Genomic DNA, 25,880 nt, shown 5'->3' on the forward strand with positions numbered 1-25,880 from the left:
AATTTCAATCCTATCCAAATTGCAATAGTTAAATGCATTTGGTTGAATTTTGCCAATAGTCCTATTCCATCCGTAAAATTATATATTTAGTTTATATTTTTAAAATTTTTCATTATTAATCTTTATATTTTTAGAATTTTAATTTTGATGCAACAACAATAATTAAATTCATTAATTGTATTTTTGTGTGTGTGTGAATATTATTTGAAAACAGCAAATTAATATGCAGGGGGCAACAAAGGGATAGTAGGAGCCTGGACACTCCCAAATTTAGAAATTTAAAATTTGACCCTTTAAAATTTATGACATTTTAAATTAGTACATGGTAGAATTATACTTTAGCCTTTAAAATGATAAAATTTTGATATAATCCTTTAAAATTATAAAGATACAAACTATTAAAATAGCGAAATTACATTTTAACTCTCATAAAATTATATAACTTAGTTTTTACTCCTCCAAAAAATTTTCTAGCTTTGCCTCTGCTAACATGATATTATATATGTGATACTATATTTGTCGCATTTAACAATTAGATTTTTATTAGAATTAAAATTTCAAAATTCTAAAAGTACAATTACTAAAAATAACCAAGTACAATTACATAAAATAAATCCACAACTTAAACATAATATAAGAACTAATAACATAGTTTAACCTTCCGACAACTTCCACATAGTTTTGATAATTGTTCTATCATTTTGGTTGTGAGAGACGATGTAGCTTGCAAGACTGTTGAGCTATGATTTTAGCAGTTGAAGGGCTTTGCTCCAAAACAACGTGATAGCCATCTCCGACTTGATCCATTCCCAGGGTCAAGAGTTGCCAAAACAGCACACCGGCACATGATCCACCACCTATAGCGCTGCCGTATATGGCGGTGTAAATACGCCGGAAATAATTGTTTCTCTTCTCTAAGCTGTACCCTTGCAAACTGGAAGACTTGCCAAACTCCCCTATTAGAAGTGGTTTTTTCAGTACTGAATTGGAATCTAAAATATGGGCTTGGATCCATTTGTCAACAAAAGCAAGCTGGCCATCATCACTTAAGTTTGTTGATGGTAACCTGTAATTAGATTAGGGGAAAATAAAAATCAATTTACTCCCTCTTTTAAATTAATTCTAATTCTATTATTATAAAAATTAAATTAATACAAAGCATAAACAGACGAAAAATTGAAATGACTGGACAAAAATCATGATATTTACGTATGGTTCAACTAAAGATTAGATGTGTCTATCGGTCGGGCTCCTAATAAAAATTTTAGGCCTATTTGCTAAGCTTGACTTAGTCTGAAAAATGGGCCTAAAATTTTGTTAAAGCCCAGCTCGGATAAAATTACTAAAACTTGAGTTTGACCACTTTGTATTACTTTTTTTATATAATTTTAAAAATATATATAATATATCAAAATACTAAAAATATTAAAATAAATATTTCCCAACAAAATAAAAATAAATTGAAAAATTATTTATATTTAAATAATACTAAGATAGGTACAACTTAATAAGCAAATGCCTCTAAAATAGCAACAAAATTAATAATAAAACAAGAGTTATACAATATCCAAATAATAACAATAAAATAGTAATAACATAAAAGTAAAATGATACTAAAATAATAAAAAAATAACAAAAAAAAGTAAAAAAATAACCATGGACAGATTTACTAAATTTTTATCCAAATTCTCCTAATTTTCGAATGAGCTTTTGGGCCCAGCCCGTGGACAAATCTACTAAAAACTCACGTATGTTAATTACACATATTGAGACACAAATTTAAATACTTAAAGATTAAAACCTTAGCTTTTGCCAACAATACTAATATCTCGTTGACAAGTTTAATTATAGCTTTTATCCCTAAAATTTAGGATTTATTTTTAATTTTAATTTGATATAATTTAATTCTTTACTTTTATAATATTATTAACAAAACCAAATTCATAACATGGACAGTTGATGTCATTAAAGTAGTGATGTAGATTTTCTTGTACTCTTATTCAGTGGTATAGTTAAAGAAAATTCAATCAATCATATTTAACTAATAGTAATTTTTTAAAATTATTAATTTAGTTTAAGCCCTTGTAAGCATAATTTAAATGGAAATTTACATTTTGACCTTTGATAGATGATTGTGAGCCATTTTAATGCAATTTTTAGTTCTGATCCTTAAAAATTGGAATTTTATCTCATCCCTTCCCTTAATTTTTAACAAAAGCAATTAATAACATCATCTATTTGGATTTATTAATAATATTATAAAATTAAAGGATCAAATTATGTCAAAATATAACGTAATTTAAAAATTAATAGTAAAATTAGATGTTTAAATAAGTATGAAGGAGTAGAGATGTTACCATTGCTCAGGGTAGATATGAATGGTAGCAAAATCAATCTCTGGGATCTGGTTATTGGAAATGAAATCAGTCCCTGTGAGAGAACTATTTGGATTGTACTGTTTCTTGGCTGCCATTGATGCTCCATAAAATCCTTCAAGTCCTATCTCCAGTAGATGGTGATTATCAATGGACTTAACATGTGCAGCCATTTCTTTTAACCAGTTCTGTAAAGTGTAAAGATAGTTGAGCCAAAAAGAAATTCAGCTGAAAATGGGAATGCTAAATATATATTGTATTTAAGAATTGATTGAATTTATATTATCCATCAATTGAGTTTTAATTTTGACATAAAGTTATCAAAAACTCATTATTTTTATAAAAAAATTGATATTATTTTGATGATAGTTTTATCTTTTCATATAAACTCTAGAAAAATAGTTACATCCGAACCTAAAATATTATGATCTTTAACATCTCTACTTTACCATTTAAACCAAATCATGTTTGATTATTATATAAATTATTTAAATTCGTTACATAAAATTTTCACTCATAGCTTGGATGTGCTATAGTCTACTTGTATACAAAGTGTTTGATTTAGTTGGTGTCGTGACACTAGAGGTGCTTATGGGTTGGATTAGTCCGGGTTCGAGTCAGACCCATGTAAGGTATCTAGACTAATTTTTTAAACTCAGGCCCGAACAACCCTTAAAAAGGGGCTTACTTTTTTGCCCAAGCTTGATTTAATTTAAGAAAGGTAAACCCAAGTCTAACTTGGCCCATTCATACTTGATTTTTTATATATTGGTTTTATTTAAAAATAATTTTTAAAATTACATTAAATGTATTAAAAAAGTTAAAATAAAAGTTTTCTAACACATTAAAAGTATTTATATTAAAAAAATTCTATAAATTAATAATTTTTTATTATATTAAAAAACAAAAATAATAATATTTTATTGTATTAAATATATATTTTAAAATTTTATATTTTGGGTTGGGTTATTTATTTGAATAAGTTTTTTTAGGTTTTGGGTAATGAGTTTAATTGTTAATAGATTAATGATTTAATATAAAAATAAATATATAATTATTATTTAACATATGTAATTAATATAATATTTTTTATTACATAATATATTCGGGTCGTGTTTAGACCAAAAAGTCTTGCCCAAAGCCTAACTCATATAGAAGATGGGTCTTAAATTTTACCCAAACTCATTTTTGGGCCTTATATTTTGTCCAAACCCTCTCATTTTCTAGGCGAATCTTTAGACCTAAACGAATGACCCGATCCATGAGTAAGTCTACATGAACTAACTAGACCTGCTCATGGGCCCGGGCACCTAGCCCTACCCAAAGGCCTGCCCAAAAAGTGGAAAGATTTGGGCAAAAAAAATAAAGTTTGTTTTAAATCTGCTATTTTTTTGCTATTTTAATGATATATTATTGTTGTTTTCTCCTATTTTGCCACCATTTCACTATTATGTTGCTACTATTTTGTTGTTATTGTTTGAATATTATATAACACTTGTTTTATTGTTAATTCATTATTATTTTAGAGATATTTTCTTATTAAGTTGCATCTATCTTAGTATTATTTAAATATACATATTTTTTAAAATTTATTTTAATTTATTTAGAAATATTTATTTTAATATTTTTAGTATTTTGATGTATTATATATATTTAAAATTATGTAAAAAAAATTTAATATAGACGGGCCAGACCAGGTTTTTAGTATTTTATCTGGGCCGTGCTTGGGAAAATTTTTAGGCCCATTTTTCGGGCTAAACCCGAGCCTAACAAATAGGCCTAAATTTTTATTTGAGCCCAACCCAACTCATAATCACCTCTAGAACCAACTCAGTGAATTAACTAAAAAATATTTTATTGTTAACATGCGTAAAAGACATATAAAGCAAATCCCAATAATAGTATGGCCAAAAATCCTAGCAACAGGATTGAGAAGTTGGTGATGCTAAATATAGCTAATTAGATTGAGTGAAGTGGGGGCAGAAAGCTTTTTTTAGAGGGAAATTGAACAAGTAATAGAATTATTTTTAACAAACAGAAACAACAAAAGAAGCAAATTCTCTTTCTCTATATGCCACTTTCATAGTTTCTTCATATGATTCCCTATGGAGTTACATGCATGTACTATACTTAGAAATGAGATTAATGTAATTATTTTGTTTTCATTACTGTCTTGTTCTTGGTCTTTTCGTTACACATAAATAGGAATTATATTTTTAATATTTATTATATTTATTTATTATCTGAAGATATAGATTTGAATTACGAAAACACATTTTGAGAATAATAAAATTTTGAGAAGTTGTAAATATAAAACAAAGTAAATTTGAATTATGCATCAAGACACACAAATAAAAAGGTCCAACTTGATTGTGACGAAGGTAAGGATTAGAGTACCTAAGAGATCCGTGTTGTATAGGAGCTAAATTAAATTAAATCTTTTATTGTTAAATAGATAAATTTAGTTCTTATACTATTAAAATGACCACAAAAGTAAAAATTGTAACGGAGTTAATATTTATTGTTTTAAAAAAATATTTTTTTCAATTGCTGATCAATTTCAAATAAAGATACATTAAATGATTTTTTTTAAACGAAAATGTTAACTTTATTTCAATTTGACCTTATTTGGTTCTTTTTTAATAGTACGAGACTAAATTAATCTATTTAATAGTAGGACCAATTTGATTAGGTCTCTAAAATAGAGGGACCTCCAAGTTGCATTCACCCAAAAGCAAGACTCAACATGTAATGAGTAAAGGTTAAATTTTGCTATTAGTACCTGTACTTTGTGAAAGTTATAGATTTAGTCCTTGTACTTTAATTTGATAAATTTTAGTACATGTACTTTTCGAATTTCGAAAATTTAGTTCTGACAGAAATAGTAGCAGTTAAATTCATTTGGTGAAATCCAATTATTAGTATTGAACTATGTTTACAGTTGTAGATTTGGTTTATATTCTTCAATTAGATTATTCTAAGTTCTTATACTTTGTGAATTTCGAAAATTTTGTCTTAATACAAATAATAGTCGTTAATCTATTAATTGAATTTTAGCGAGTGATATATGAAAATAACAAATTGATGTGACATTACACATATAATAATATGTTTGTCATATTAGATTTTGAAAATTAAAAACTTGATTTAATAAATTTAACAGTTATTATTTGGTGAGAATTGAAGTTTTTAATCTAAAAAGAGAATAATTAAAATGACCAAATTAAAGTATAAATGTACTTTCATAAAATACAAAGACTAATAACTAAATTTAACCGATTGAGCACAACTAGCATGAAATGGATTCCACATAGTGAGAGAAAGAGATAATTGAAACCTGAAAAAGAGCCCCCGTAGGGTCAGTGGGGCAATGAGGTTCATTGATGAGCTCCCAAGCAAAAATGGTAGGATCATCTTTATATAACACTCCAGTAATTGTGTTATTTCTCATCAACACTGCCTGCAGAATTATATTTTTCTCACGATCCATAAGTTAATAAAGAATTGCAAATATACCCCCATATTTTTCAATTAAAAAAAACCTTATCAATCACCCCTATAAGAATTAATCAACTAAAATATTCCCTGCCTGCAAACATAGTTGTCAACCCTAATATTAAATATCAAAGATCTTATCCTCCTTATCCGAAAAGAAAAAGGATAAGAAAGAAGGTAAATCATTAAAATAGTCACTTTTATTTGCTTCAAGTGACATTTTAATTATTTATGTTTGAAATGTTACGTTTTAGTCATTTATATTATCGTTTTGTTACGAAATGGTCACTTTACCATTAAGATCTATTATCTTTCAAATGACAGTCCGGTGTGACAGATAAAATGAGTTTTAAATGCCAACGTAGATGTCCAGCTTAAACTATTAATTTTACCTCATTTTACCTCAATTAATAGTTTAAATACCACTTTTAACAAAAAAAAAAAATACATAAGTGGAAAAACAGGGAATAATTTTGGGGTCAATTTGAAATTAAGCAAAAAAAATACAAGTACCTTAACGTGATTCTTGTAGTATTCTTTAACAAGTGAGTTTGTATAAAAGTCATCTTCATTTTCCAGGTCCTGACCTCGTTGCTTTGCCCATTGAACATATTTTCCTTTTCCTCCAAAATCTTTAAAATTATTCACTAAACTCAAAATCAAGTGAATTTTAAACTTCTTTGCTTCTGCTACAACAAAATCCAGCCCCTGTAAATATATATATATATATATATATATATATAGGAACCAATGTTAGCTATAATGGCCAGAGTACCCGATAATAATACCAAAAAATAAAATAAAAATTATACCTTGAACACGTCTTCATTGTAAGAACCAGGAGATGTTTGAAGAGGCATGTAATCACCATCGTTAAAAGCCCAAGTTCTTGCAATGTTCATGCCGTGCTTGGAGGCTTGTCGGAATGTGTTTGTGACCTTGTTTCTTGTTGATGGGTCTGATGCAAATATCATCATCCAATAAGCATTGAAGCCGTTTAAGTATAATGGGTTTCCGTTGATGACGAAGTTGGTTCCTTTTGTTTGGACGAAGGTACTGCCGATTGGGTGATCAACCGCAGCATTGTGGGTTTCACGGTGGAAGGTGGTTGATGTTAGGGATAGCAAGATGAAACAATGGAACCAATGGTTTCGTTTCCTATTGGTTAGCGACAATGAAGCACAAGAAAATATAGTCATGATTTTACAGTTCGGAGAAAAGAAAATGGAAGTTGGGAGAGATGGGAAAGGTTGTGGAGGGTAAATGGATTTAAATAGAGAAAATTGCTATTTCTTTTAGGGTAAACTGCATCATTAATCACTAAATTATGAGTAAATTTTTGTTCTGGTCATTAAATTATTCGAAAGTTTTCAGGTTACTGAATTATTTAAAAGTTTTTATTTAAGTCACTGTATAGTTAAGTTTTTTTGAAAAAAAATTTTGCCAGCGAACTCTAAGTAATGATTTGACGATCAGTGTAGTGGATCGATACCCATTGACAAGTAGTAGAACATACATTAGATTCAAGTCAATTTGACGGTCAATGTAAGCAATCGGAGTTGTTTGAATTTTGATTCACAGATTCATGACGTCTAAAGTTGTTTCAAAAAAAAAAAACAAAGTTATAATAGAGAATGAGAAAAACCTTTCGATTAGTGCTGACAATGCGAACATAAAAAATTATATAACATCAATTTTAACATCTTAATTCTTAAATCAAAAGTTCTGAATAGTTTTATAATCAAATTAAAAACATACTCATAATTTAGTTACTACTAATTTTTTTATTTAAATTTCTATAAGACAGCTTGATAAAATAAGACAAATTATCTATATTTGTTATATGGCAGTCCTTGATTTATTACATAAGGCGTATCAATTTATGTGACCTAAAGAATCGAATGCATTAATAAAGAACAGCTAGTAGCAAGTCTAGAGTGACGTGCCACAAACATGTTAAGTCCCCGCTAAGGTTTTCGAATTGAATTGGTAAGTAGAATTGATTATATCAAAAATCAATTAAAGTATTGATTTAGAATAAAACGTTAGTTGAATGATTCATAATTTAATACAAATTATTGAATTGAATTAAAAATTAATTAAATTAAAAGTTTTTTTTTTAAATTATTTAATTTAATTAATTTAGTTTTGAAAACTTTGGTTGTTGGTTAAAGATATTAGCATGAACTGATCCTAATATGTCTTCAATTCTAAGTCCAATTCATCAAGTGGGGTTAAGTTTCGACATTTTTATTAGCAACAATGTTTGATGTATTGTCAGTGTATGAGTTTAATACACCTAACATTATTACCGAATAATTTCATTCCATCTCATCATTAAATAAAAAAATATGAAAATAATTATTTAATTTCATAAATATTAGTTAAAAGATAATTGTTTGGTGCATTGATTTAAAAAGAAAAATTAATTCCATAAATGAGATTAAAAACCATTAAATGATGTTAATTTATATTTAAATATTTTAAAATAAATCTTTCTTGTAGGATTAAAAACTCGTTAAAGTATATGAGAGGTCCTGCATTATAGACACCAAATCAATTTAATCCCTATATTGTTAAAAAGAATCAAATAAGTCTAAATTGTATAAGAGTTAACATTTATTGTATAAAAATGTCTATTATTCGCTTCAGTTGTAATTCAATTCCAAATAAAAGATTTCGTTTACAAAATCATAAAAGAAGTTTTAAAATGTTAACTCTTTTAAATAGTAAATTATATTTTTAAACATGAAATATTACCTCTATTCTAATGGGGCATTTGTGGATTCTTTTTAATAATACAATTACTAAAATGATCCATTTAATAGTATAAGAATTAATTTGATTAGGTTCTTATAATAGAGGGACCTCTGAAGTATATTCACCATTCTATATAAGGCTAGACTTGAAAATTTTACTAATTCATATTTCAGACCGAGCCAAGCCTGAACAAAGAAAATTTCTAAAACTACTATTATTTAAGTCTGGCCCATAAATATATCTAACCATATTCCTCGAAAAAAAGCCTTACGTGGACCAAAACTTAGAAACCCCATTTTACGTAATTTTGGGGCCTATAAAACCCATTTCATTTCGGCCCACCATATGGATATCGACACGAAATAAATCTAAATTTGGCGCGCGCTTCTCAATCCAAATTTGAAAAACGAGAGGATTTTCTCTTCTGAGCATTCTCCTCAATTTTCAACTTTCAACTTCGATTCTCGCTCTCACTTTCTCTGCGGTATGAAATTTTTCTTTATGATTTAATTGTTCGATTAATTTTATAACGCGAAGAAATTTTTTCTTTTTTCCTTTTTTTTAGTCAAATTTTCCTTCACTATTTTTGGTTTTGATGATGAGAGATATTCAGTTTTAACTTTTAAGGATAAAATGGAAAGTGCAACGAATGAAGCTTCCAGAAAACGCATGAAACCAGACGTAAAAGCTTCCTTGATTTCTCTTCTTATTTTTTCTTTATTTTCTTTTTATTTTCAATCAAATTAGTATGTGATTTTGTTCTAAAACGTTAGGTGGGAGAGAAACAAGAAGATCACATAAGCAATGGAACTATTATGGAGGAAATAACAGAGAAAGAACAATCTGAGGCAATCATCGTTGGATCTGAAGAAATGGAATTCAATATCTCTCACATTCTTGAAAAGATTAAGCGCTTCACTCAACTGGTAACTGTAATTTTGCATAAGCAGCTAGATATTCACAATAATTTTAATTATTTCATTTCCTTTTTAATAATTTCATGGAGGTCTCGGAGCTGTTAGAATCAGGAAAATCAATGTTCAAGGAATTGAGTAACGATTTTGAAGAGCGGCTGATCATGTAAGATTCTACACCTATTACTTATGTATTCAAATCTAAAATCGGAGGAGATTTCTTTTTAAAAAAAAAATTGTTTTATTTTAATATTTTTTTGAAGGATACATAAAGAACAAATGGAGAAATGGCAGGAAGAGATCAAGGAACTGAGACTGATGGATGCATCAAATGAGGAGGCAACTGCTCTGTTGAGTAATGCTCGTTTTTTACTTCAGAATCCCTTTTCTGAATCTTGAAAGGTAAAATCTCCTAAGGTAATCCAATTCCAATTAGCATTTTCTTTCTTTTTTTCATGGAAATCAAGTGAAGTGAGATTTGTTAATGCAAGTAATTAGTTTTAATCAATTTGAATAGTAGATTAGTTTCAAACATTTTGAATCCTTGATTCCTTACCTGTTTGGCTAATGGAATTATAATATGCCAAAATTGTTTGTGAGGTAGTTTATTCATATGTAAATTCAGCTCTTAGCAATAGATATGATGATTCGGATCCATATATTCATTGCTCTTTTCACTATTAAGCGGACAATTTTCTTCCCTTTAAGCCATGACTTATTTTGTTATGTTACTTGTGTATATTTTAAAAATATCATTCTGCTATTAGTAAATATAATATGAGTAATTTGTAGAATTAATTTATGTTTTTCTTTTGAAATTTCAGTTTTGACCTCAATAATAATAATAAAATTTTTATGTCAAATTTTGCTATTAGTTTCACACAGGTATAAGTTATAAATTATAGATTTGGTTTCTCTAATCTAATTTTCACTTCCTATATTTTTAAAATTTGAAATTTTAGTGTTGTAATTATTAATTCATTAACTAAAATCAATCACTTTTTTGTTCATATTATGTGAAAATATTTTGACATGACACTGTATATGTAATAATATATTTGTCATTTAATATTTTAGAAATAATATAATTTAACTTAATGAGCCTAATGATTATTTTTTTAGTAAGAATAAAAATTTTAAAATTTAGTTAATTAAATTTTAGTTTAATTGATATTGTTATTAGTGCAATAAGATGTGAATTTAAGTACGTTGAAATATGTTTATCTATTTTTTAAAATAAAAGATAGGTTATTGTTAATTTTAGAGTTTATATAAAAACTTTAAAATTTAAAAATGTTCATATATTAAAATAACCGCAGATTAAATGATGCTAATGGTAGAAATTGATCATTTAAAAACAATAAAAACAAAATACAATTTCTCTTGCATTTGAAGAACGTGAAATCATGTGTAAGCAATTGAATGGATCCGAAAGTTGGATTCGAATATGGCATCAGGCATGTGCTATATGGGTGTAATCCATTAGGACAAACTGTGCTGTATGGTTCCACTTATTAACAAAATAAATTTTCCCCTCTATAAATAAGAAACCAATATTTGCAGATTCATAGTGGTTGCCATGTAGTATAACTGCAGCTATCTTTCCTTCTTCTCTCTTCCATATTTTTATATACATAATTAATCGCAATTCAAAATATGATTTTATATAATATTGAACAAATTAAAAATAATTAAAATTGGCACTCGTAATTTGTTTAACCCTATTGTTGTATAAAAATTTTAGTTGGAAATGAAATCGGAAAATTATGAATTATAAATTATAAACTTTTATAAAAATTCTTTTAAGAGTTGCTTTTTTTTTTTATTGTGTCCAACATTTTTAGGATACAATGCTTTTATTTTGAGTTGGAATAATTTGACTATACTTAAATCATTTTAACAAATCAAAATGAATTTAGAGAAAACATTTAAAAAGAATGTTTGTGTAAGTCACTTATGAACTCAATTTTGATTATTGTGTCTATATATATATATAGAGTACTAAGGGATACACTTATGCTTCTCTTTAAAAAAGATAATTTTACTAATTGAGTTTTAGCTCGATTGACATTGATTTTGTTATCGATATAGGATAATGTGAGTTTGAGTGCGTTGAAGTATTATCTTCCTATTTAAGAGTCGAAGAGGAATATAGAAAATTTTAAGCATTATATAAAAAGAATAAATATGATAAAAACTTATAATGAAATTAATTAAAAAAAGACACAACTCTTCGTATAGAAATATGTTTATGAATAATTGTGTTTATAAAAGTATGGACACTTCTCATAAATATTATATTATATTCTTTCTTTTGGTTTTCTTTCCTATTATGTATCTATATTATTTGTTAAGTTTTTATTGAATTGATGTCACCTATCGCTTAGGTTTCAACTCAATTAGAGATTTATCAAAACCTATTTTATTTGCTAAGTAAATTATATATTTATGTGGGGTTTATGTTTTTTTATATTTTTATAAATTAATAAAAGAATTATCTATAATAAAATGTGAACGAAAGACACCATGTATATAAAATTTTTCATTTACAATTTGAAGTAAAACAATTTTTATTCTTATATAAAACTTTAATAACTATATTTGTTATATACATTTTATATATTTTTATGTCTATACTCATATTTATAATTTCTACACATTTATGTGTTATTGAATTTTAGTATGATTTAAGTCCCTAATTGAGTTAGTGTCTTGTGAAACCATTTCAATTAGGAAAATTAAGGAAATATCATTTTATAATTAAAATAAGTTATATTATTTGAGTGTATTTTAGTCTTTATATTTTAAAAAACACAAATAAAAAACTTACATGGGATGACATTTGAACTCTGTAATATTCATATCAATAAAACATTAACATTATCACTAAATTAAATCTTTATTTTAATATTAAATTCACTTTTTAATATTATTATACATTTTTACCTTAATCAGTTGTATATATTGATAATGTTGTTGATTGAGTTGGTGTTAGTAGTCAACTTGACTATAACTCAAAATTGATGACAACATCATGATAAACCATTGTACTGCATTTAACATTCCTAAAATAATATATTTATGTGCTTAAATTTCATTTTATTTATAATTTAATCTATTTTATTAATTAATTTTAAATTAAATATTTCATTATTAAAAATAATGTATTCTAAGTACATAATTTTCACATACATATAAAAGTTCTAATATACATAATATATAATTGTTGTATATATATAAAAGTATATTTATAAATGAATCATGTATCGAAAATAGGAAGTAAACATAAATAGGAATTTTTGAGTTGACTTTGATTTTCTAATTTCAGTTACAGAATATACTTTCAATTTATTGTTTAAGAATAAATTCCATCATTGTGTTTATTAGGCCTATTTTCAATTTTGGTTAAATCATCTTCTAGAATCATGGGGTATATTATATTGCTAAAGAAATTTTAGTTTTAATATTTTCTAATTCATTTATTGCAAGATATTTAATTGACTTTTATATCTATTAAATGACTTAATTTTCAAAAATGGAAGTTTGGTCATACAAGGTAAATGAGTTGGTAATTTGACAAACTGATAATTATCACAAACTTTTGCGCCATATGAAAATGATAGTGTTGAATTTTATAATTCATATTATATTTTAAGCTACCTTATGTATTTTAAATAATGAAAAACTCATTGGTTTGAGTGAAAACATAATCATATTACCAAATTACGCAGGTAATTGAATATTAATTTAATTAGTATGAATATTTATATAATTAATTAAGTTTTAATTCAATTAATATGAATATTATTATCAATACAGAAAACGTAAATTTAAATATATTAAAATGTACTATATTCCTATTTAGAGATTAAGAAAAGATTATATAAATAATTCTAGGCGAATAAAAATAACAGATAAAAAAATACCAAACCTCATAAAATAAATATCGTGTGAAATACTTCAAATATTCAATACATGATAGTATGTTGATTATATTGCCTCAAAGTGAACTTATTTTGGTAATTTAAATTACATTATTCAACTCCAAAGAAACAATTTTATGATTTTTCACCTCAAAACTCAAATTACCTTCTTCTTCTTTTTTTTTCTTACTTAGGGGAAAGTCTGCTTTTGATCTTGTTGACTTCTTTGGTACCAATTTGGAATGCCTTGGTCAACACATGGTCCGGCACTGCTGGTGTTGAACCAAACAAGGTAACGGCAATCGACTGAGTTCCCGGCAATTGGCTGTTGAAGCCGGAGATGACCGATGCCGGTTCTTTGCCGTTGTTCTGCTGGAAATGAACCAAACCTTTAGGGAACACGAAAATGTCTCCTTTTTTTAAGGATTTGGAGATCAACTTGTTGGCAGTGGTGATGAACCCCACATCCAATTCACCATCGAGAACAAAGATGATCTCGGTGGCGCGTGGGTGAGTGTGAGGTGGGTTAAGTCCGCCAGGTTGATAGTCAATACGAGAAAGCGACACCCCAAGGGTGTTCAACCCTGGGATTTTCTCAACATTGGCTCCGGTCACCACCGATCCCACCGAGTTGTTGACCACCGCCGGCTTGGCTAAGCCACTAAAGAAGAAATCATTTTCCGTTACATCGGCATCCTTCTTGCATGCAAATCCATTCACCTTCACCCCTACAGATACATACATACATACATGATTTATGTTAGCTAGAAAAAAGGGTATTATTTGTTTAGATCAAACTGTTGACTTTTGTTTTAATTACCTGAAGATGTATCGGCTACGCAGATATCTTGGAGGAGATCAGGGTCAGATTTGGCGACGCTGAAGACAGCAACCAAAGCGACAAAATATGCAAAAACCTTGGCAGCCATGGAGATTTAACAATCAAGTGAAGCAAAAAGGTAAACAATTATAGATTTTAAAGCTTAAAAAAAACTAAAGGTATTTGGTTTTGATTGTTGGTAGAGAAAGGAGGCTGTTGTGTTTACTTTTATATGGGAAGAAAATGGGTTATGTGGTTTGGGTGGAATAAAATTATTGGTGTGACAGTGAAGTTTTCGAAAACAGGATTGGGTTGGGTTCCAAGCAAAGCAATTTGTTTAATTGCAAATAAAAACAAATAGGTTAAATTACACCTAAGTCACTCAATTATCATAAATTTACATTTTAGTCATTTAATTTAAAAAAAGTTACAGCTTCGTCATTGTCCCTGTTAACTTAATAGCAGACTCAAATCCCGTTACCTTACTATTTATTGCAGGGTAAAGTTATTGAACTGTTGGAAAGTTTTAATGCATCAACTTATAACTTTTTAAAATTAAATTATTAAAATGTAAATTTATTAATAGTTGAGAAACCTGATTGTAGTTACCTAAATACTTTAGCAACCAAATTTGACCCCATTTAGTAGGGTTCTAGACTTTTCAAATGGCCAACATTGTAAGCAAGAAGAAAACCTTTTTTTTTCTCAACAGCAAGAAGAAACGTTAAAATAATTGTAATTGCAAGAATCATGCAGTGGAAGAAAAGGATTGGACATGGGGAAGTACATCATCAACTACCAAATGTGTTGATAAATTAAAGATAAAAGGATGATAATAAAATGATTTTTCTAGATTTAACTATAATAAAAAAATATTTTAAGTATTAAATTGTGTACAATAAATTTTATTTTATTTATTAAACAAAATTTGTTGTTTGTGATTGTCTTGAAATTATTGAGTAGTTGAGAGCACTGTTTTCATACCGAAACAGTTTGGGTATTGATCCACAATAAAGTATTAAATTGTTTAAGCCGTGAATTAATTGAATTTATAGTAGAATTGGTTAAATTATTTTTATTTTTATTTTTAATATTTATTTATTTATTAATAATATATTCCATTAAACTAGATGATTGGACTAATTAGATCAAAAATCAATAATTTAATCTGTTCAACTTCTTATTCGATTCTAAAACCTTTGGTTGGGAATGTTTATATAGTCAGTGAATTGGTGTAAGATTCCTAAGTCGATGTCTTGATAAGAGGAGCTAGATGTGACCAAGGGGCTCTTCGGGAATGCTTGTGGGTGCTTTTCCACCCCATAAGCAATGTAAAATACTTGGATTTTAGGGTTAAAACTAGATATATCTATGGATTGAGTTAAGTTTAAGCGTGATATTAATATTTTTTTATGTTTATTTAAGCTCGGCCCAGCTTAAAATATGGGCTGAAAATTTTATCCAAATTCATCTATATTTGTAAAAAATTAACCCAAACTCATTTAGGTCCACTTTTATTATTTTTTAATTTTTTAAAAGTATTAATATTATTTTATTCTTAATAATTTTGTACATTTTTTTATTTATTGAAAATTTTCATATAGTCATGTTAATATTATTTTAATGTTTATATTAGAGTAGTATTATATATTTAGTATATGTTTATTTTTAATGTGTTCTAAATTACATAATATATAAAATTAACATAATATAAAGTATTATAAACTTAAAAATAGGTCGGGCCAGTCGGGCTTGGGCCTTAATTGATCAAGCCCGAGCCATATTTTAAACGGGCATAATTTTTTACCTAGACCCATTTTTCGGGCTTAATATTTTTACCTAAACCCTCCCAAATTTCAAATGTACCTTTGAATCTGGGTTGGTCCACCCATAATATTTGCAAAAAAAACTAACCGAAACCCATTTAGGTCTATCCATATTATTTTTTTTATTTTTTAAATATTTACATTATATTATTTTAATAATTTTATACATCTTTTATTTATTGAAAATTTTCATATAGTCATCTTAACATTATTTTAATGTTTACATTAGAGTAGTATTATATATTTAGTATAGATTTTTTAATATGTTCTAAATTACATAATATATAAAAATAACATAATATAAAATATTATAAACTTAAATATGGGTTGGTCGGGTTGGTCTTGGGCCTTAATTGTTCAAGCTGAGCCCAAGCCATATCTTAAACTGGTATAAATTTTTTTACCTAAACCTATTTTTCGATCTTAATATTTTATCCTAACCCTTTTGAATTTCAAACGAATCTTCGTACCTAAGTTGGTAATCTAATCCATAAATAGGTCTAGTTAAAAAGTACAATGCAAAAGTGTTTTTCACCTAAACCCAAAAGTTGAGAGTTAGATGCTTTTGACTTTTGTGCTTTGAAGTATAAATTTTCAAAATTCAATTATTAACTATTTAAAATATATCTAAAATTTTAGATTAATTCATATTTTATGTATCATTATATTAAATTTTTAAATATTATTTATTAATTTTAAAATTTTAAAATATTTCATGTGTAATTAAATTTACAAATAATTTATTAATTATTGAAAAGCATTTAAAATATATATTTTATGTATAATTGCATTAAATTATTTAAATATTATCTAAATTTTTTAATTTCAACACCATGTATAAAATAAATATTTTAACTTTTCATTACCATTTTAACAATAATATCAAACATATAAAATTAATAAATCACGTTTTTTCACCATATTTTTCCATAACAATTTCCAAAAACACTTTTCAATCATAATAAGAGTCTCGATTATACGATATCACTTGGAGAATCTCTCAACCGTTGCCAATGGGTCCTAATTAAGACTCCACAACGCCATCAATGCACAAGTTGGGTCAGATGGCAAATCATCATTATTGACCAAATTTGAACTGGCCGCAAAATATCATTCGAAGGTCCTTTTAACCTTTGATAGGATACAATGTTGATTTCATGCTTTCCCGGACCCTAAATATTTTGGTGATATATTCTTAGTAAATCTTGATTTGATTTTGTGATGACTTATTTATTGAATATGCAAGGTATAAATGTGTTAATTCATTGAATCAACGATTTTGGGAAGAGATAAAATTGAGAGGTTAAATTTTTTAGTAATAGAGAACCAGAAGGAGAGAGGAGGAAGAAACCCCCTTTTGAGACGTTTGTCGACTTTTATTAAACCGGGTTGGATTATAAAAAATGCTTCAAGTTGAAACCTATATGTTAAGCCCCAAATTACACACTTCATAAATGTTAGATTGTTTGAGAAGAGTCACTTTATAACTCTTTTTTGACCAGGTGGGGCAAATTGTTATATAATTATAATCTGACTCGAGGTCTGACCTAGTTTAATAAAATTCGACAGATGTCCCAAAAGGGGGCTTCTTCCTCCTCTCTGCTTTTGGTTCTTTACTCCTGAAGAATTTAACCACTCAATCCTATCTCTTTTCAGAGCAGTTGATCCAATGCATTAATAAAATGGAATTTATAAATAAGTTATCGTGATCAAGATGTCCCCATTAAATGAAATAATTCATTGGCTAATCTTAAGTTGAACAAGCTTCTCTAATCAATGTGATTGATTTAATGAAAGCATTGTAGACAATGATATTTAAATTGAATTAGTTGATTAGATCAATAGGATAAAGAATTATATTGAACTAGTTAAATCTTGAGCCGATATAAATCGATTGAGCTGATAATTAAATTAATTGTTTTATAATAAATTTTTAATCCAAGTGTTTGGTACTTGTAAGATATTTTATTGTATTTGAAATGTGAAATTAAAACATTCTATCTGCCCCTTACGTGCTTTCAAACAGAAAACGATTTCTTATGGACATTGTGGTATATTTATTCTCCAACTATCCCAATAAACAAGCATTAATGGATAAAATTTGATTGAAATCAGTTTGGTTTACCCACCTGTTGTTACAGTGGTCCCAGCCTTTTTTCGTATTAATAATTCACTTTCTGTAGGCTCATTAAAAAAATAAACGTTAACCATAGTTTTTACCCATTTTTAAAACATTATTAACGATTTGTAAAAAGTGAATAAATATATGAGTTCCAACTTGATTCGATAGAATCGGGTTTCTTTAAATCAGGTTTTGGAGTAATATAGGTTTTATTTTTCAATCAATCATGATCGGTTTAAAAAAAACTATCCTACCCCATCTTAAGATAATTATCAAAATACCTTTATATATAATACTTGTTTAAAATATATGATAATAAATTTTATATTAATATTTACTTTAGTACCTTTTTTTGATATAATGATTATTTTTACTCATAATTTCTTAAATTCTTAAATAAGAAAAAAACACACTTATGTGCGTTCGAATTTATATTTTTCCTTGTTGTAATAATAACATTGCTGATCAAACTATAAAATAAAATAATTTAAAATTATTATTCTATTTTGATAAAAAATATTAAAAATCGGGTATAGCATTAAATGTTGACTTTTTGAATCGAATTTAAGTTAATAAATTAATATTTAATTTTGAGTCTAATTAAGATGAAGTTATGTTGCAAGTATACTAAGCTGGAGGTCAAAGCAAGCAAAAAAATCAACCCACTTTGCCTTGTTACCGTCTCTAAAAATAAGTTAGTTTAGTTGGCTTTTCAATGTAACACCTCAAACCCTTATCCGTCGTCGGAACAGGGTTATAGAGTATTACCAGTCATTTCAGTTCAAATATAAACATTACACAATTAAATAACATACATTTCATAAATTAATCAATCTAATAACCTAACCTATTTATTTTATAAATACTTTAACCATAATATCCAAATTAATTCAAAACCACCATTTGAACCAAATATAAGATTATACTAATTTCAACCAAAATATACCATTTAATAGCTATAATCCAAAAATATTTATATAAGTACCAATATTAACTTATATTTCATTTACAAACATTATCCAAAATGACAAGTATAACACCCTAGGTACATGCTATTTACCAAAAAGAAATGTACATTACCACTTTGAGTTCGGGATCGTATCTTGATGCTGATTCAACGATCTGACTTTACCTAACCTACGAACGGAAACAAACCGTACGCTAAGTATAAACTCAATAGTATTTCTGTAATCCAAATATGTATTAAGCAAAAATTTCTATTGTTTATATATATATTCACACAAACATAATCATTCAAACAATTAATCAATTTCTTATACATATCATTCATAACACTTTCAATTATCATCTCTTCTATATCAATCTCATAATTGCTATTCAATAACTTTTCATAATAAGATACTCAATTCAATTTCAATATCAATATCCTTTTCATGAATCCATGATTCATGCAATTTCATGCATTTCAATTGCATATTTTATTTCATTGTTCATTCCAATCCATATTCAATATCATTCAATACCATTCAATAACAATCAATTGTTCAATACAGTTGTACACCCCTATTAACATGACTCAGACTCGGACGGACGCCAGTACAACACTCAGTGCCTCATCGGCCATGCCGAAGTGAATTGGCACCTAATACCTTATCGGATTTAATCTAAAGCAATAATACGACACATAGTGTCTCATCGGAATTATCCGAAGCAATATTACGACGCATACAGTGCCTCATCGACTTGAGGTCGAAGTATCCCTGAACACTCCCAATCCTATGGCATGCCAACTATATCCGACTCAGCCCGATATTGTTAATAGGGTATTCAATTTATTTCTCAATTCACAGTAATTATACATTTCAATATCAATTTCACAATAGTCACAAATCATCATAATCTCAATTAAATATCAATATAATAACAAATATTACTCAATTCAATTCCATTTTATTCAATTCAACACCACAATTATCCAATATTCAAATATCATATTAATCACAAATTCATATATATTCAATTCAATATCAAAATGTAATACTTACCTTAATATCTTTTCATACACATATAATCAAAATTCAACAATTAATAATTAAATTCGGATTATAGAAATACAAACCATATTTTTTTGAGTCACTCGTCGTTGACTTTCTCTTTCCCCTTTTTAGCCGATGTCTCCAGCTCAACGTTAGCTATCGAAATTTAAAACAATTAAAATTTATCAATACAACACAATTTACATCAATTATTTCAATTGCTATTCAACTTTTGAATAAATTCTAATTTAATCCCTAACCAAAACTAATTTAATTTTCTTTACAATTTATTCTCTATTTTTCATTCAACCATCACTTAAAATCAATTTCAATCTCTAATTTCACCATAAATCCCTAATTTTGAATTTCTTTCAATTTAGTCCCTACTACATAAAACTTATGATTTGTTTTACAATTCAATCCTTTTCTCAATTCTAACTTGAAATTCTATCAATTTGACCCCTAATTCTTCAATTATTTCAACATGAACAATATCTAAAAATAAACTAACTTTCAAAATTTCAACATAAATCAAGTAATATTTTGTTCTAGATTCCAAAAACATCAAAATTACAAGAAAAGGGACTAAATTAACTTACGAATCAAGCTTTAAACCTTGAAATCCCTATTTCCCTTTTCTTTCTTTCCTTCCTTCTCCCCTGTTTTTCGTTTTGCTATTCTGTTTCTTTTCTAACTTTGTTTCTTTATTTCTTTATTTAATTTATGTTTTATTATATTATATTATATTATATTATATTATATTATATTAACTTAATAATTATTTCTTAAATTATAAGTAAATACATGTATTTATTACAAATATATGTATATTATTTATTACACATGTATTTTATTTTTACCACACCCTTGGAACCTATGGCTTAATTGCTAATTTTGTCCCTCATCTTTTCTTTATTCTACAATTAAACTTTCACACTTTATTCAATTTAATCCTTACACTAAACTAACCTTAATTCAAGCTAATTCACCTAGCTAAAACCTAATTAACCTCACAATTAACTTTGTAAATATTTGTAATAAATATTTACGGACCCGTTTTACGAGAACAATAACCCGGAAATGCACTTTTCTAATAACCGTAAATTTTGGGTTGTTACATTCAATTTAAGATAAAACTACACTATTAGTCACTAAACTATAGGTAAGTTTTTGTTTTGGTCACTTAACTAAAAAAAATTACAACATGATCACTAAACTATTCAAAAGTTTTCATTTAAGTCACTGAGCTGTTAAAATTGATATTGTATGATTTTCTCTATTTGAATTGCCTACAACAATTGAAATTTCTATTTCTCCTTTACTTTTACAATTCATTTTTTTTATGAAATGTAACAGCCCGATTTGGGGCCTAGTCAGAACAGTGGTTTCGGAACCACTAACCCGAGGTCGAAGAAATTATTTTTAATATTATTGTATGTGCGTTGGTATGTTTAAAAAGGTGCATGAAAATTTTGGGAATTAATTTTAGCGTTTGTAAGCTTAATCGTGAAAAAGAACTAAATCGCATAAAGTGCAAAAGTCCTATTTTTATAGCTAAGGGTGTCAAATAACTAGAGAACCATAATTGAGGGTCTTTAAAGGGAAAATAGACCCTTAAAAGAAGCTTGGCCGGCCATAGGGGACAAATTGAGTCATGTTGACTAGGTTTGGTGAGCTTTTGGTAACTTATTTGACTAAAATAAAAGTAAAAGAAAAGGAAGCTATAGTGTCATCTTCTCCACCGATTTTCAGCAAAAAAAGGGCGGTTTAGAGAGCTTAAAATATCATCCATTTGTATCTCTTGCAAGTAAGTCATTTAGAAGGTTATTCTTAGTGATTTTTTTATTTTTGAACCCCTTATAGCATGAGCTTTCTAACAAGGGGACTATTTTACAAAATGGTTGAAAGTCTAGGGTTTTACCAGGAGTGTGTTCATGTTGATTTCTAAAATTTTATGTAAGAAAATGAGCTATAGTAGTGTAATAAACAACTTTTGTGAAGTAGTTTTCATGAAAACCTTAACTAAGGACTATTTTGCATAAGTTATAAAATAGGTGACAAATGTGTGAAATAATGAGAATTGTGGGCTGATTCTAGTATAACAAGTAATCGGCTAGGCTTGGTTAGTGAGAAAATGTGATAAAAATCGATTTTCGGGCCTAGGGGTAAAATCATAATTTTTGCGAAGGTCAAAGGCAAAATGGTCATTTTACTAAAGTATGAGTTTTAGGTTGAGTTGAATGATTTTTGTATTAAATAAGCGAATTTTTGACATTTTAGATCAAGAGAAACGTGATTCGGGTCTTGGTCAAGGGAAGAACAAAATTTACGAGGATTAGGCTCGTTCCCATCATTTTGTGCCGAGGTAAGTACATATATAAATAATGTGTTATTGTAGCTTACTTTTAAATGTTTTATAATTTTTCCATGTATCATAATCTTACTCGATACCATTAAAGTATAAATAGTGCGAAATAAGAGTAATCCACATTATGAACAAATGCGACAACATCAGGTTAGACACGAGATCCCGTCGAACCTCGGAAATAGTATGGGATATAAAATATAAGTCATGAGAAATTGAGTGCTCTGAACTCATGAATTGAGCCTGAGTTCATGAGACAAGTGAAATACGTAATGTGGGTCTAAGTACTGACTTTGTGTGCAGACCCGTAACTCAATGAGCGGGCATTACATGATAGAGATATGGGGTCCGGGTACTGACTTGGTGAAAAGGCCTATGAGTAGCCAAATATGCAAGTATTACAAAGTACGGGGTAGCTTTGGCTACTTGTATAGTACTTAAGAGTAAACTATCCGTGTATTCATTGGTATTTCCGAGTGTTCAAAGGGGTAACTCGATGAATGGATTGACAATACTTCCAATGAGGTATGTCAATAGAGAGAATGAACTTGAATTATTTTACAGGTAATTACAAGTATGTATACTGAACTCTCGAATGAAGGTATTGTATGTGAAGAGATGTAGTAAGTATGCGTAAAAGAAGGAAAGAGCAAGATAGTGAGGTTAAAATGATATATCATTTAAGTATGATAACCCATTATTTGATGAATGTGTTGCTAATTACACTTATTTGCATATATGTACTTACTAAGCTCCCATACTTACCCTTTTTCCTTTCCATTTCCTTTTAATGCCGCCAAAGTAGTTCGAGGATCGTCGCCTATGTCGGAAAAGCCAGTCGCACTATCCTTGAAGCACTTGGTATAGCTAGTTTTATCATTTTGATTATGACATGTATAGGAATCTTTGATTTTATTTTTGTGTCACATTTTTTTGAGGCCAAAGATGTTGGCTTGTTTTAGCATTTGACTAATTTTGTATAAGGCCATGAAAATGGCTATTATTGTAAGTTATTATATGAATGCAAGATAGACTTTTACGAATATGAAATTGTTGGCGTGGTTGAATATATGACATGTATATAGGCCTTAGCTATGGTTGTTGGTTGAGAACTCATATTAAATTAGACTTTGACATGTTGGTTGGTATTAAATTTTATTTCAGGGTGGCATAAGGTTTGGTAAATAGCCTTACATTGTCCACACAAGTAGACACACGGGTGGTGTCTCACACACGGCTAGCCCCACTGGCGTGATGTCCGGCCGTGTGTCACCTGCACGTAAATTTTTCAAGTTAGTATGCATGGTAGTAAACACACGGGTAGAGACACGGCTGTGTGTCTCAGCCGTGTGAAGGGCACGACCTAGCACACGGGCGTGTGCCTTGGCCGTGTGCCCCTAATTGGATGCTGACGTCAGAAATAGAATGCCAAGGTTTTTAGATACGGGCGTGTCATGGCCGTGTGAGGGACACGGGCCATAGACACGGACGTGTCATGGCCGTGTGAAAACCCCTGTAGGTTCGAATTTAGAATTTAATTCACACAGGCATGGGACATGGGCGTGTCCCTAAGTGCTCAGGCCATGTGTGCCACATGGGCCATCAATATGACCATGTTCAAGTTCCACACGGGCGTGTTGCCCATCCACACGGGCATGTGCCCTGCGTCAAAGGTCATTTTCCTAGTGTTGATTAAAGGACCCGAATTGGTCCCGAGTGATTTCCAATAGATGCTTTGGGCCTTATAGGCCCCTGATAAGAAGTTTTGGTAAGGTTTAAATTTTTTTTTAATTTAATCAAGTCTTGGTGACTCGTAAATTTTTGAATGCATGTGTTTAAGTTTAGTAACACCTCGTATTCTGTCCCAGCCTAGGGCTCGGGTGTGGGGTGTTTGATAATACTCTAGAACGACATATTTTATGTGCTAATTGCATGTTTATTTTTAGTATGATCCTACTAATTTGGGTTATTTTATGATCTTTTATCTTTTAGGGACTAAATTAGAGGCAAGATGAAATTTAAAGGTAAAAAGTGCGAAGTTGAAGATATAATGGGCCAACATGCAAAGAAAGAGAGAAGTGGTGCCAAAATGCAAACATGGAAGACCTAAGGACTAAACTGCAAAAGAAGAGATTTTATAGCATAAGACTCTATTTTAATTTCAATTATATTAGGATAATTATTAAGGAGTTTTATTTAGATTTAATTCTAGGATTTATTTTCATTTATCTTTATTTATCTTTAATTATCTTTATTTATTTGTATTTATCTTTTAGAATTTCATTGGAAATAGACTAGGTTTTCTAGTACTATAAATAGGGGATGGAGTGGCACATATTTGACATCTCTTTTTTCTGTAAACATGAGCCACTAAACCAATCTAGCCAAAGGTTGTCAAAATTCCCCAAAAAGGTTCATGAGGCTTAGAATCTGCACTTAGCCTTTTCAACAGAGTATTCATCGCTTCTCCGCATTACGGGACTGACGCTTCCGTCCATGTCCCTTAATAGGTGATCTTTTCAACTTGTGCAAGGAATGGCCGCTTTGTACGATTTGGGAAGGTTGCACAGTCGGTTTGTTAGCTTTCTGCGTCAAAGGTTGGCGAATCCAAGAGACAAAACGGTGTGGTATTCACCGTTGGGAAGATGTGATCTAGCAGAAGATAGTCCCATAAAAGCGATTATTGGCTAGAGTCAGGCTCCGCCAAATCTTAATTCTAAATCCTTGGAGCTGGTGGGCGTAGGCGTCCTCTTCTACTATAACTGGTTTATCCTACTCGAGAAGCGTTACTTAAAAGCCAAGGATTGAACCCAAGGCGGAACGAAACAACCAGAGGCTGGAATCTTGCCACATAAGAAACTTTCTCTTTTCCCAACTCTATCTATTTTTATATTCCTCTTTTTTAATTTCTGCAATTTATTTAATTTCGCAATAATTCACTTTAAATTTTGTTTTTATTTTTTCAGATTCTTAATTCTATTTTTTTATTTTTCAGGAACGCAGGTTTTCTTGGCCAAGAAATTGTCCATGATTTCAAGAAATGAGCATTCGTACAATCCGGTCCCTGAGGATTCGACCCTACTTCCCCTTTACTATTATTTTTACTATTTTACAGGGAATAAGATATTTTTTGTGCTCTCAACGACACATCAGTGTTACATGAAACAACTTTGGATATCACTGTAACGGCCCAAATTTCAGTGATATCGGAACAATGATTTGAAATCACTAAATCTGACATATGAGTATAGATATTAGTAAATAAATGTTAAGTGTGGTTTTA

General features: G+C 28.7%; 3 protein-coding genes across 4 annotated transcripts; 1 reads left to right on the forward strand and 2 right to left on the reverse strand.

Annotated features, from left to right (window-relative positions):
- Nucleotides 1-515: 515 nt before the first annotated feature.
- LOC108458943 (mannan endo-1,4-beta-mannosidase 4-like) lies at nt 516-7,069 on the reverse strand. Its single transcript, XM_017758330.2, has 5 exons — nt 6,683-7,069; nt 6,384-6,578; nt 5,713-5,835; nt 2,358-2,563; nt 516-1,066 (listed from the first exon to the last, which is right to left on the reverse strand). Exons 1-5 carry the CDS (start codon nt 7,067-7,069, stop codon nt 697-699), a joined length of 1,281 nt encoding a protein of 426 aa, XP_017613819.1. The 3' UTR covers nt 516-696.
- A 1,918-nt stretch (nt 7,070-8,987) lies between these two features.
- On the forward strand, nt 8,988-10,133 carry LOC108459988 (uncharacterized). Of its 2 annotated transcripts, none has more exons than XM_053023604.1 (5): nt 8,988-9,114; nt 9,244-9,311; nt 9,404-9,556; nt 9,637-9,710; nt 9,808-10,133. In XM_053023604.1, the coding sequence occupies exons 2-5, from the start codon at nt 9,264-9,266 to the stop codon at nt 9,941-9,943; spliced, it is 411 nt and encodes a 136-aa protein (XP_052879564.1). In that variant the 5' UTR covers nt 8,988-9,114; nt 9,244-9,263; the 3' UTR covers nt 9,944-10,133. The 2 variants fall into 2 exon arrangements, with proteins under 2 accessions (XP_052879564.1, XP_017614864.1); XM_017759375.2 differs by having other exon boundaries at nt 9,007-9,114; nt 9,258-9,311.
- A 3,346-nt stretch (nt 10,134-13,479) lies between these two features.
- On the reverse strand, nt 13,480-14,585 carry LOC108458064 (germin-like protein subfamily 2 member 4). Its single transcript, XM_017757304.2, has 2 exons — nt 14,288-14,585; nt 13,480-14,195 (listed from the first exon to the last, which is right to left on the reverse strand). Exons 1-2 carry the CDS (start codon nt 14,394-14,396, stop codon nt 13,654-13,656), a joined length of 651 nt encoding a protein of 216 aa, XP_017612793.1. The 5' UTR covers nt 14,397-14,585; the 3' UTR covers nt 13,480-13,653.
- Nucleotides 14,586-25,880: the final 11,295 nt, after the last annotated feature.

Source organism: Gossypium arboreum, chromosome 12, assembly GCF_025698485.1.
Source record: "Gossypium arboreum isolate Shixiya-1 chromosome 12, ASM2569848v2, whole genome shotgun sequence".
Classification (NCBI taxonomy): Eukaryota; Viridiplantae; Streptophyta; class Magnoliopsida; order Malvales; family Malvaceae; genus Gossypium; species Gossypium arboreum.